The sequence below is a fragment of the Petromyzon marinus genome, chromosome 24 (assembly GCF_048934315.1).
Source record: "Petromyzon marinus isolate PM22_M1 ecotype Great Lakes invasive population chromosome 24, UKy_Petmar_22M1.pri1.0, whole genome shotgun sequence".
Lineage (NCBI taxonomy): Eukaryota > Metazoa > Chordata > Hyperoartia > Petromyzontiformes > Petromyzontidae > Petromyzon > Petromyzon marinus.
Window position 1 is genome coordinate 18,185,144 of NC_133690.1, and position 12,357 is coordinate 18,197,500.

At 55.2% G+C, this 12,357-nt stretch overlaps 1 protein-coding gene across 1 annotated transcript in view; it reads right to left on the reverse strand.

Moving 5' to 3' along the window:
- The window catches only part of INSC (INSC spindle orientation adaptor protein), a 39,734-nt gene that overhangs the window by 4,874 nt on the left and 22,503 nt on the right, over window positions 1-12,357 (reverse strand). Inside the window, exons 6-11 of the mRNA XM_032960173.2 lie at window positions 4,407-4,520; window positions 3,142-3,270; window positions 2,361-2,544; window positions 1,603-1,922; window positions 887-953; window positions 229-387 (exon numbers count right to left, since the gene is read on the reverse strand). Coding sequence (XP_032816064.2) covers window positions 229-387; window positions 887-953; window positions 1,603-1,922; window positions 2,361-2,544; window positions 3,142-3,270; window positions 4,407-4,520 — 973 coding nt within the window. The remainder of the gene's footprint in view (window positions 1-228; window positions 388-886; window positions 954-1,602; window positions 1,923-2,360; window positions 2,545-3,141; window positions 3,271-4,406; window positions 4,521-12,357) is intronic.

Here is a 12,357-nt window from a genome sequence, read left to right on the forward strand (position 1 = left end):
GGTCAGCAGAAACAGCAGCAACAATAACAGAATCAGAATCTTTAGACTGCAGGAGAAATCCGATGAGCTATGAAGCTCTTTGTCACAGATGCCAAGTAAGGGCGTGTCAGCAAGTTACAACAACCAACCCCGCCCCACCCACCCACCCTCATTCACACGGTTCGCACGGCCACCGCTCATCCAGCAGTGGATCATACTAACGAATGATTATTGTTGATCATCGATTACATCCGAGATGAACGGCGGTGCGGCAGGCGCTGGGGCTGCGAGCGAGGCGCGCGAGCGCCACGGCTGCCCTCTGCTGCCCCCGCTCGCACGCCGCCACCTCCCCAGGGCTCGCACTCACAGCCGGCTTCGCCTCCAGGCAGCTCATCAGCAGCACCAAGCCTGTGCTCACACACATAGGCACATATGTAACCGTACGTGCGTGTGTGCACAGGCTGTTGGGGCAAGTGCTCTTGGAAGCCGAACAGCCCAGCCGCCTTTGTCTTCCCTGTTTACACATTGCACCACGTACTCATTGAAGTTGACCTACTGGAGGCCTTGCGGCGGTTTAGATGTTCGTCACCGATATTGTCCGTGAGCGGTAATCGAACCCTGCTCGCTGTGTTCCTAGGGCAGTGTGATAACCACTGTAACACAGCTCCAAAAAACCCACAGAATTACAGAGAGATCCACAGACGTACACAGAGACCTACAGACTTGCACAGACACCCATAAACTATTAATTAAATATGAACCTGGCCCAATGCATCTCCCTCCGAGTTGAAAGCGGGGGTGATAACCGATCTTGGGGTAAAGATCACAGAGATGAGTGGGGTACTTAGTTTGTAAGACAAAGCGAAATGCAGGACCCTCCCGAATCGGAGTCTGGAGACTCTCTCACCTTGGCAGCTCATGACCTCCGCGCGACCCCGCTCGGTCACGGCCAGGTTCGCCAGGACCGTCACCACCTGTGCAGCACAGGACGAAGGGGGCAGCACTCAGAGGTCCGCCCAGATGGATTCACGATCTAACTCGCTAAATGCCATCTCCCGTCCCCGCCCACCCAACCCCTGGGACGCGTGCACCCTGTAAAGACGACTTTGCATTGCATTTGAACGGAGGTAGATTGGTAAGGGTGGAGAGGTGGCTACCCGAGTTCGACTCCTGCTCACAGGCAACATCGGAGACTGATATCTAAACCGGTCATGGGCCTCCCCTAGGTCAACTCAGCCTTAAATAAGTACAGGACTGTACGGTACCTCGTGCGTTGTGTAAAACATCACCACGGGGGAGACAAAGGCGGCCGGGTTTGGTATTGGTCACCCAGCCCCTTTGTGTGCCGTGCAGGTCTTAGTAGGTACTGTCTCAGCACTTACTCCAACAGTCTGTTAAGGCTACACGGGGATCTTTGTCTGTGTGTGTGATGGGGAGTGCACGTGCGAGTGTGCAGGGCTTTCGTTTACCTGTGTGAGTGTGTGCGTGTTTTCGTGAATTTGTGCAGATTCGTGCGTGCCTGTGTGTCGGCAAGTGTCTATTCACAATTTATTTGGCTGCGTCGGGTGGCGGAGAGGGGTGGGGTACACGACACAATTCGGCATTCGTGCGATCTCCACTCACCTGGTCCTTGGCGTAAGGAGAGCACGTGGAGCCGACGACGGGACCGGCCCCCTTGGCTTCGCGCGAGGAGTTGAGCCCCGGATCGAGGTTGGTCTCTCCGCCTGCTCCCGCGGACCCCGTAGGCGGCCCCCTCGCTCCGGCGGGCCCCCTCGGCGACGCGGGCACGAGTGGCTCACAGCGCATCGTGCGTCGGAGCAGCACGCGGGCCGTGCCGGCTTCGAGGATTGCGTCGCGGGCGGCAGGGCCCAGGAACGAGATGCTCGCCAGCGCGGCGGCGCCCAGCAGGAACACCTCCCCGCAGGAGGACTCCCCGCACAGCTCTGAGCGCGTGGGGCAGAGCACGACGCGCGCTCGCCTCACTGACACGGGGCCCTTCGCGATGCCAGGGCACTCCAATGATGACCGGCGACGTTGGGAAGCGTTTATCGGAATCGGTTACGGGTTCTCAAAGTCCGGAAACCGGGAACCAACCTTTCCAGTAGTGCGTGAGCGACGGATGCACCGACTTATTGGGCACCATGGCCAAATGTTCAAACCGCACGGCGGCAGGCCTGAGTCACCGCTTGGTTACACTTCTCAGTTAAAAGACAAAGGCCCAGCCATGTGCTCGCTTGCTCACGCTACTACGTATGCACGTTGAACTGTTTTCGCACCGTACGAAGCCAACCATGCCAGAGGGTTAGATTGTATAGTAAGAGTGGGATGCCGCGCTTTCCTCCATGGGGCCCGATGCGAATGAATGAATGTTCACGTGTCACCTGTCAGCGCCCCGACCACACGCAGCGCCTGGGCCCCGTCCAGACCGGGGCCCTTGACCGTGGGGCCAGAGGTCGCGTGCGGGGCCAGCACCTGGGCCAGCACCGCGGCCGCCTCGGCGCGCACCGCCTCCGAGTGCTGCCCGCGGCCCTCGAGGACGTGGGCGAGAGAGCTCACTCCGTCCTCCTGGGACGCGTGGGCGAGACAGGCAGGAGTGAGACACCGGTGAGACACACTGACGTGAGACCCGGGGGTGGAGCACGTGGGTGGAATCGAGACCACATTGTCCCACCTACTCCCATTGCTTCACTGGCTGCCATGACGTTGCCCTAACAATGCAACATATTTATATTTACGCCATCTAACCCCCCCAAAAAAACCTGTATTATGGATGATATTGGCCGCAAAAGCCTGCTACGTGAATAACTGAATGTAATTCCGAGCTCGCATCTCTCAGTGCGCGCTTCCCCGATGGTTCCACGTGTTTTGTCAGTCACCTACAGAACCGCGTGAGTGCCCCTAAGGGATCCCCTTTATATCCCCCTACAGACACTCGGGAGTACCCCTCTGGAACCCTCACTCATATAGACCCCCTGGAATATACCCACACTCATGCGAGCCGCGTCACCCTTCTCGCATGCACATCTCCTTGAGTTATCCATCGCAGACCCCCCCCCCCCCTCTCTGCGCGACCCATGACGGACCCCCTCTTTGAATGTCTCTGGGGAAGGGCGGGGAGGGGGGTGGTAAACCTGGCGTCTCCCCCTTCTCATGGAACTTCACCTTGATGAGTTCGTCCCGGCCCAGGGAGACGGAAGCGAGTGACGCGAGTGTGCGGAGCGACGCGGCGAGCACGTGCGTGGGACAGTGGCGAGCACGCACGAGGCGGACGAGCGCGCGCACCCCTCCCTCCTAAGGGGGGCGGGGGGAGGACAATGTGGTGGAGTGGGGGGCGGGGGCAAGAGGGGGGTGGGAGGTTGGCACCATAGCGAGCGCGCGCCCACATCCCCCCTGTTCATTGATTGATGATTGGCTCGCACTGCGGATGATAGCGAAGGCAGCTGTTGTTGTCATCGCAATGATCGTTGCGATCATCGTTTATGTTCTCATCATCGTCATCATGCGCACATGCACGAATGCACGTGCGTGTACACAAGCAAATATATAAAATACAAAGATAAAGTTTCCCGTCTGGTCTTGATAAACTGTTGGGGCAAGTGTTGTAAGCGAGCACCTATGAAGGCCGGGAACGGTACACGAGGGGGTGGGTGGCCAGCACCACGCCCGACCGCCTTTGTCTCCCCAGTGGCGATATTTATACACCGCACCAGGTATCATTTCAGGCTGAGTCGACCTAGGGGAGGCCCAGGACCGGTTCAGATAATTGTCACTGGTGTTGGCCGTGAGCGGGAATCGAACCCGGGTCGCCAGGTTCATAGCGCAGCGCGCTAACCGCTACACGACCGCTCCCCACAGTGAGCCACACACACTGGGTCAGTCACACAACAGTGAGCCACACACACTGGGTCAGTCACACAACAGTGAGTCACACACTGGGTCAGTCACACAACAGTGAGTCACACACTGGGTCAGTCACACAGCAGTGAGTCACACACACTGGGTCAGTCACACAACAGTGAGCCACACACACTGGGTCAGTCACACAACAGTGAGCCACACACACTGGGTCAGTCACACAACAGTGAGCCACACACACTGGGTCAGTCAGACAGCATTGAGCCACACACACTGGGTGAGCCACACACACTGGGTCAGTCACACAACAGTGAGCCACACACACTGGGTCAGTCACACAACAGTGAGTCACACACACTGGGTCAGTCACACAACAGTGAGCCACACACACTGGGTCAGTCACACAACAGTGAGCCACACACACTGGGTCAGTCACACAACAGTGAGCCACACACACTGGGTCAGTCAGACAGCATTGAGCCACACACACTGGGTGAGCCACACACACTGGGTCAGTCACACAACAGTGAGCCACACACACTGAGTCAGTCACACAACAGTGAGCCACGCACCCGAGCCACGATGTGACACATGTGGTCGCCTCCTCTGGCCAGGGCAAGGAGATCTCCCAGGGAGGCGATGAGAGAGCGTGGCCGAGAGATGTCCCCAACCTTCCTCACCAGCTCCTGCAACACGCGCACAGCTCCCTGTCAACCCCGGCCCCCTCGCACCCCGCTCCTGGACTCTCAAACGTCCGTGAGAGGCTGGTGGCGCTCTCGATTTACACGTCGGGGGGGGGGGGGGGGGGGTGGCCACCACCGTCGCTGTAGCCGAGGGGATCGGAGACACGAACGACGCGGGTTCCAGTCACAGCCTCAACACCGCTATCACCCCCCCACACCCCCCCCCCCTGTGCCGGATGAAGCTCGTGCGGGGCCTGTAGCATGCGATGTTATAAAGGGGTCCTAATTAAACAAAAAACACGTAAATATTAAAACCCACATTTTTTACTTGCACAGCAAAGTAATTGTATTTTTTCATTTGCTATACAGCCAGATAATATGACAAATCGCTAACATTAAACAACCCAGTCGTTCATAAAAGTTGAAGGCGGTATAGTACTATAGTAATAGAGCAAGTGCAGAATCACTGAACCGGTATTGATAGCTTGAAAGCATTTAGCGCGGTGCTCTTGAAAGTGCGGGGCCCGCAGCTACTACTACATATGTAACAGTAGCTACTACATATGTAGTAGTAGCTACTACTACTACATATGTAGTAGTAGTAGCTACTACTAGTAGTAGCTACTACTACTAGTAGCTACTACTACTACTAGTAGCTACTACTACACTACATATGTAGTAGTAGCTACTGTTACATATGTAGTAGCTACTACATATGTAGCTACTTTTGCAACTAGGATCATCCGGCACTGCCCCCACCCCCATCATGTGGGCGAGAGAGGGGGGGCATGCATCACCTAGGAGTTATGGAGGAGTTTGGGGGGGGGGGCATCTCTTTGAGAGTGACTCACGCAACCGGGAATCGAACCGTACCTGATCGACTTAGGAGACGAGCGCTCAGTTGCACGCGTAATCATTAGTCACGTTTGTAACTTGGATGCCGTACATATTAATACCGCATTGCATGCATCCTAATCCTATTGGCGTGTGTTAATCCGTGAAGCAGACGGCGCCTGTTTATAGCCTTAATCCCCCTCACCCCGCCCCCCGCGGTATTTACCACGGCGGCCGCGGGGTAGCGAACCGCAAACCTCTACAAAGAACGGCAAAGGCGCTCCCGCTCGGCTCATGCCACCACATCCGCTATACCCCTAGCTATGGCTGGGACCACGCGGGCGTGGAATGCTTTGATGTCGTCTGTCGGCAGAGTCGCCCTTGAACAAAAAACCGATATTCTTGAGCTCAATCGGCTTTACACGGGAAATACACTGCTGGTTATTGAGTCGGCTTTGCACGGGAAATACACTGCTGCCTATTGAGTCGGCTTTACACGGGAAATACACTGCTGGTTATTGAGTCGGCTTTACACGGGAAATACACTGCTGGTTATTGAGTCGGCTTTACACGGGAAATACACTGCTGGTTATTGAGTCGGCTTTACACGGGAAATACACTGCTGGTTATTGAGTCGGCTTTACACGGGAAATACACTGCTGCCTATTGAGTCGGCTTTACACGGGAAATACACTGCTGGTTATTGAGTCGGCTTTGCACGGGAAATACTCTGCTGGTTATTGAGTCGGCTTTGCACGGGAAATACACTGCTGGTTATTGAGTCGGCTTTACACGGGAAATACACTGCTGCCTATTGAGTCGGCTTTACACGGGAAATACACTGCTGGTTATTGAGTCGGCTTTGCACGGGAAATACTCTGCTGGTTATTGAGTCGGCTTTGCACGGGAAATACACTGCTGGTTATTGAGTCGGCTTTACACGGGAAATACACTGCTGCCTATTGAGTCGGCTTTACACGGGAAATACACTGCTGGTTATTGAGTCGGCTTTACACGGGAAATACGCTGCTGGTTATTGAGTCGGCTTTGCACGGGAAATACTCTGCTGGTTATTGAGTCGGCTTTACACGGGAAATACACTGCTGCCTATTGAGTCGGCTTTGCACGGGAAATACACTGCTGCCTATTGAGTCGCCTTTACACGGGAAAATACACTGCTGCCTATTGAGTCGGCTTTGCACGGGAAATACACTGCTGCCTATTGAGTCGGCTTTGCACGGGAAATACACTGCTGCCTATTGAGTCGGCTTTGCACGGGAAAATACACTGCTGGTTATTGAGTCGGCTTTACACGGGGAATACACTGCTGCCTATTGAGTCGGCTTTGCACGGGAAATACACTGCTGGTTATTGAGTCGGCTTTGCACGGGAAATACACTGCTGCCTATTGAGTCGGCTTTGCACGGGAAAATACACTGCTGGTTATTGAGTCGGCTTTACACGGGAAATACACTGCTGCCTATTGAGTCGGCTTTGCACGGGAAATACACTGCTGCCTATTGAGTCGGCTTTGCACGGGAAAATACACTGCTGGTTATTGAGTCACACGAGGACTGGTGAGCGTGGAACTCGGAGCAAAGCAGGAGGCTGAGAGAGCAAACTCGGGGCTCATTTAGCAGGGTCACAGTGGCTCGCTGACACCGTCTGTCCTCTGTGCACAAAGAGTTCTCCCGTTATCACCAAGCGCCTGCCAGATCTCGATATATTTATATATATAAGGCAACGATCCCCCGTATGGTATGAACACACTGCTTGGGGAAGTGCCGCTGGCGAGCACCTTTGAAGGCCGGCACGGCACACTAGCAGGTGATGTGGTCAGAACCACGCCCGGCCGCCTTTGTCTCCCGAGTGGCGATCTTTACACATCGCACCAGGCACTCATTTGAGGCTGAGTTGACCTAGGAGAGGCCCAGGATTGTTTTCAGATAATCGTGAGCTAGAATCGAACTGGGGTCGCCGGGCTCGGAGCACGGTGCCAACTGAAGCACGTGACAGTTTGTATTGTTAGAAAGCGACTGGAGCCATGCACTTGCAAATCATCCAGATCGAGCACTCATTTCTTAAGAACTGTTTGTTTTGTGTGTGTTTAGTTTGTTGCCCTTCCCCCACACCTCCGATTAGCACGGTTGGCTACGTACGGTGCGAAAGAAGTCCAACATGCATGCATAAATACACAACACACACGTGACACATAAAACACACAATAGATCGTTAGTGTCTGTTTCACCGGTATAAAGTGAACAAGATGGATTTTTTTTAAACGAATGTGTTGTTCCAGCAAAGCAATTGATTTTCAAAGTTGATTTATACATGTGCATTGTTTTCTGTGAAGCAGGTAGTTTTCAGCTGATTGCTATTTGCTTCACTTTGTTATAACTTAGCGTTTTTACTTTACGTATTTTTTGTCAACTTAGTGACACCAGATGACTCGTGCGAGTGACACTCTCCGTGGCCTTCCGAGTCCTCGCCCGGCGAAACTAAATGGCCCTGAACTTGAACTGCTTATAGGGACCGAGGGGAGGGGCATCACGTGGAGCGAAACGTCGGACATCGTGACGAACAGCACGCGGGCACAGCCAGAGAACGATTCAGAGAGCTACACAGCAGCACAACACATCAGCACATCAGCGAAAACCTAGGCAGTAGTGAGCAAAGCAACGCGAGGGAGATCATGCAGATGAACACAGCACACAAAGCGCAGAGGAAGAACACACGAAGCTCACAGGGAGAACAGCACGCATAGGGGGAACAGCACGCACAGGGGGAATAGCACTTACAGGGGGAACAGCACGCACAGGGGGAACAACACACACAGGGGGAACAGCACGCACAGGGGGAACAGCACGCACAGGGGGAACAACACACACAGGGGGAACACGCACGGGGGGAACAACACACACAGGGGGAACAGCACGCACAGGGGACAGCACGCACAGGGGGAACAACACGCACAGGGGGAACAGCACGCACAGGGGGAACAACACGCACAGGGGGAACAACACACACAGGGGGAACAGCACGCACAGGGGGAACAGCACGCACAGGGGGAACAGCACGCACAGGGGGAACAGCACACACAGGGGGACAGCACGCACAGGGGACAGCACGCACAGGGGGAACAACACGCACAGGGGGAACAGCACGCACAGGGGGAACAACACGCACAGGGGGAACAGCACGCACAGGGGGAACAACACGCACAGGGGGAACAACACGCACAGGGGGAACAACACGCACAGGGGGAACAACACGCACAGGGGACAGCACGCACAGGGGACAGCACGCACAGGGGGAACAACAAGCACAGGGGACAGCACGCACAGGGGGAACAACACACACAGGGGGAACAGCACGCACAGGGGGAACAACACGCACGGGGGGAACAACACACACAGGGGGAACAGCACGCACAGGGGGAACACACACAGGGGGAACAGCACGCACAGGGGGAACAGCACGCACAGGGGGAACAGCACGCACAGGGGGAACAGCACGCACAGGGGGACAGCACGCACAGGGGACAGCACGCACAGGGGACAGCACGCACAGGGGACAGCACGCACAGGGGGAACAACACGCACAGGGGGAACAGCACGCACAGGGGGAACAGCACGCACAGGGGGAACAACACGCACAGGGGGAACAACACGCACAGGGGGAACAGCACGCACAGGGGGAACAGCACGCACAGGGGACAGCACGCACAGGGGGAACAACAAGCACAGGGGACAGCACGCACAGGGGGAACAACACACACAGGGGGAACAGCACGCACAGGGGGAACAACACGCACAGGGGAACAGCACGCACAGGGGAACAGCACGGACAAGGGGAACAACACGCACAGGGGAACAGCACGCACAGGGGAACAGCACGCACAGGGGAACAGCACGGACAGAGGGAACAACACACAGGGGGAACAACACACACAGGGGAACAACACGCACAGGGGGGACAGCACGCACAGGGGGAACAACACGGACAGGGGGAACAACACGGACAAGGGGACAGCACGCACGGGGGGAACAGCACGCACAGGGGGGACAGCACGCACAGGGAGAACAACACGCACAGGGGACAGCACGCACAGGGGACAGCACGCACAGCATGCAGGGGAGGCGGCACACACAGTGACACGGCACAGAAGGACACAGCACACACGGGACGCAGGAGGAACAGCAAAGCACACACGTGGAACATGACCACCTGTATGAATGACACCTGTTGCTTCGGGTGCTGCAGGGAATAAACGCGGGAGACAGAGCGTGATCAACAAGCAACAGCGATACCGCGAGACACAGCCTCTGTTAACACCGGGACAGCTGAGTACACTTTGGACCTGCTGTCCGTTTGTCCGTGTCTTTATATCTCACTCAGAGACCCACAGACTCGCATAGAGACCCATAGACTCACATAGAGACCCACAGACTCGCATAGAGATCCATAGACTCACATAGAGACCCGTAGACTCACATAGAGACCCATAATCTCACATAGTGACCCACAGACTCACATAGAGACCCACAAACTCACATAGAGACCCATAGACTCACATAGAGACCCACAGACTCGCATAGAGACCTACAGACTCGCATAGAGACCCGTAGACTCACATAGAGACATGTAGACTCACATAGAGACACATAGACACACACAGAGACACACGGACTCACATAGTGACACATAAACTCACATAGAGACCCACAGACTCACATAGAGACCCATAGACTCACATAGAGACACATAGACTCACATAGAGACCCGCAACTCACATAGAGACCCACAAATCACATATAGACCCATAGACTCACATAAAGACCCATAGACTCACATAGAGACCCACAGACTCGCGCAGAGACTCGCAGACTCGCATAGAGACCCACAGACTCGTATAGAGACCCATAGACTCACATAGAGACCGGTAGACTCACATAGAGACACATAGACACACACAGAGACACACAGACTCACATAGAGACACATAGACTCACATAGAGAACCACAGACTCACATGGAGACCCATAGACTCACATAGAGACGCATAGACTCACATAGAAACCCATAGACTCACATAGAGACCCACAAATCACATAGAGACCCATAGACTCACATAGAGACCCATAGACTTACATAGAGACCCACAGACTCGCATAGAGACCCACAGAATCACGCAGAGACTCGCAGACTCGCATAGAGACCCACAGATTCACATAGAGACCCATAGACTCACATAGAGACCCACAGACTCGCATAGAGACCCACAGACTCGCATAGAGACCCATAGAGTCACAGAGAGACCCACAGACTCACATAGAGACCCATAGACTCGCATAGAGATACATAGACTCACATAGAGACCCATAGACTCACATAGAGAACTGTAGACTCACATAGAGACCCATAGACTCACATAGAGACCCATAGACTCGCATATAGAACCACAGACTCGCATAGAGACTCACAGACTCACGTAGGGACTCACAGACTCACATAGAGACCCACAGACTCGCATAGAGACCCACAGAATCGCGCAGAGACTCGCAGACTCGTACAGACTGCGTTTTGCAGCGAGTCAGTCGTCTGAGCCCGTTACGAATGACCGCAAGCAAGAAAACAGCCTCAAGGCGGCTCGCCACTGAACTCGCCACTGAACTTGACTACATTCCCATTGCTGAGCGATGCAATACAAAGATCCCCCGTGTAGACTGTAATAGACTTGGGGCAAGTGCTGTTAGCGAGCACCTATGAAGGCCAGCACGGCACATGAGGGGGAGGAGGGTGGCTAACACCACGCCCGGCCGCCTTTGTCTCCCTAGTGGCGATGTTTACATACCTCACCAGGTACTAATTTGAGGCTGAGTCGACCTAGGCGAGACCCATGACCGGTTCAGATAATCGTCACTGGTGTTGACCGTGAGCGGAAATCGAACTCGGGTCGCCGGGTTCATAGCGCAGCGCGCTAACCGCTCCTCACACTCACTCACCCGCACTCACTCACTCACTCACCCTCACTCACCCTCACTCCCTCACTCACCCTCACTCACTCACCCTCACTCACTCACCCTCACACACTCACTCACCCTCACTCAATCACTCACCCTCACTCACTCACTCACCCTCACTCACCCTCACTCACTCACCCTCACTCACTCACCCTCACTCACTCACCCTCACTCACTCACCCTCACTCACTCACCCTCACTCACTCACCCTCACTCACTCACCCGCACTCACTCACCCGCACTCACTCACCCTCACTCACTCACCCACACTCACTCACTCACCCTCACTCACTCACCCTCACTCACTCACCCGCACTCACTCACCCACACTCACTCACTCACACTCACTCACTCACCCTCACTCACTCACCCTCACTCACCCTCACTCACTCACCCTCACTCACTCACCCTCACTCACTCACCCTCACTCACTCACCCTCACTCACTCACCCTCACTCACTCACCCTCACTCACTCACCCTCACTCACTCACCCGCACTCACTCACCCGCACTCACTCACCCTCACTCACTCACCCACACTCACTCACCCTCACTCACTCACTCACCCTCACTCACTCACTCACCCTCACTCACTCACCCGCACTCACTCACTCACCCTCACTCACTCACCCTCACTCAATCACTCACCCACACTCACCCTCACTCACTCACTCACCCTCACTCACCCTCACTCCCTCACCCTCACTCACTCACCCTCACTCACTCACTCACCCGCACTCACTCACTCACCCACACTCACTCACTCACCCACACTCACCCTCACTCACTCACCCTCACTCACTCACCCTCACTCACTCACCCTCACTCACTCACCCACACTCACTCACCCACACTCACTCACCCACACTCACCCTCACTCCCTCACCCTCACTCACCCTCACTCACTCACCCTCACTCACTCACCCTCACTCACTCACCCTCACTCACTCACCCACACTCACCCGCACTCACTCACCCTCACT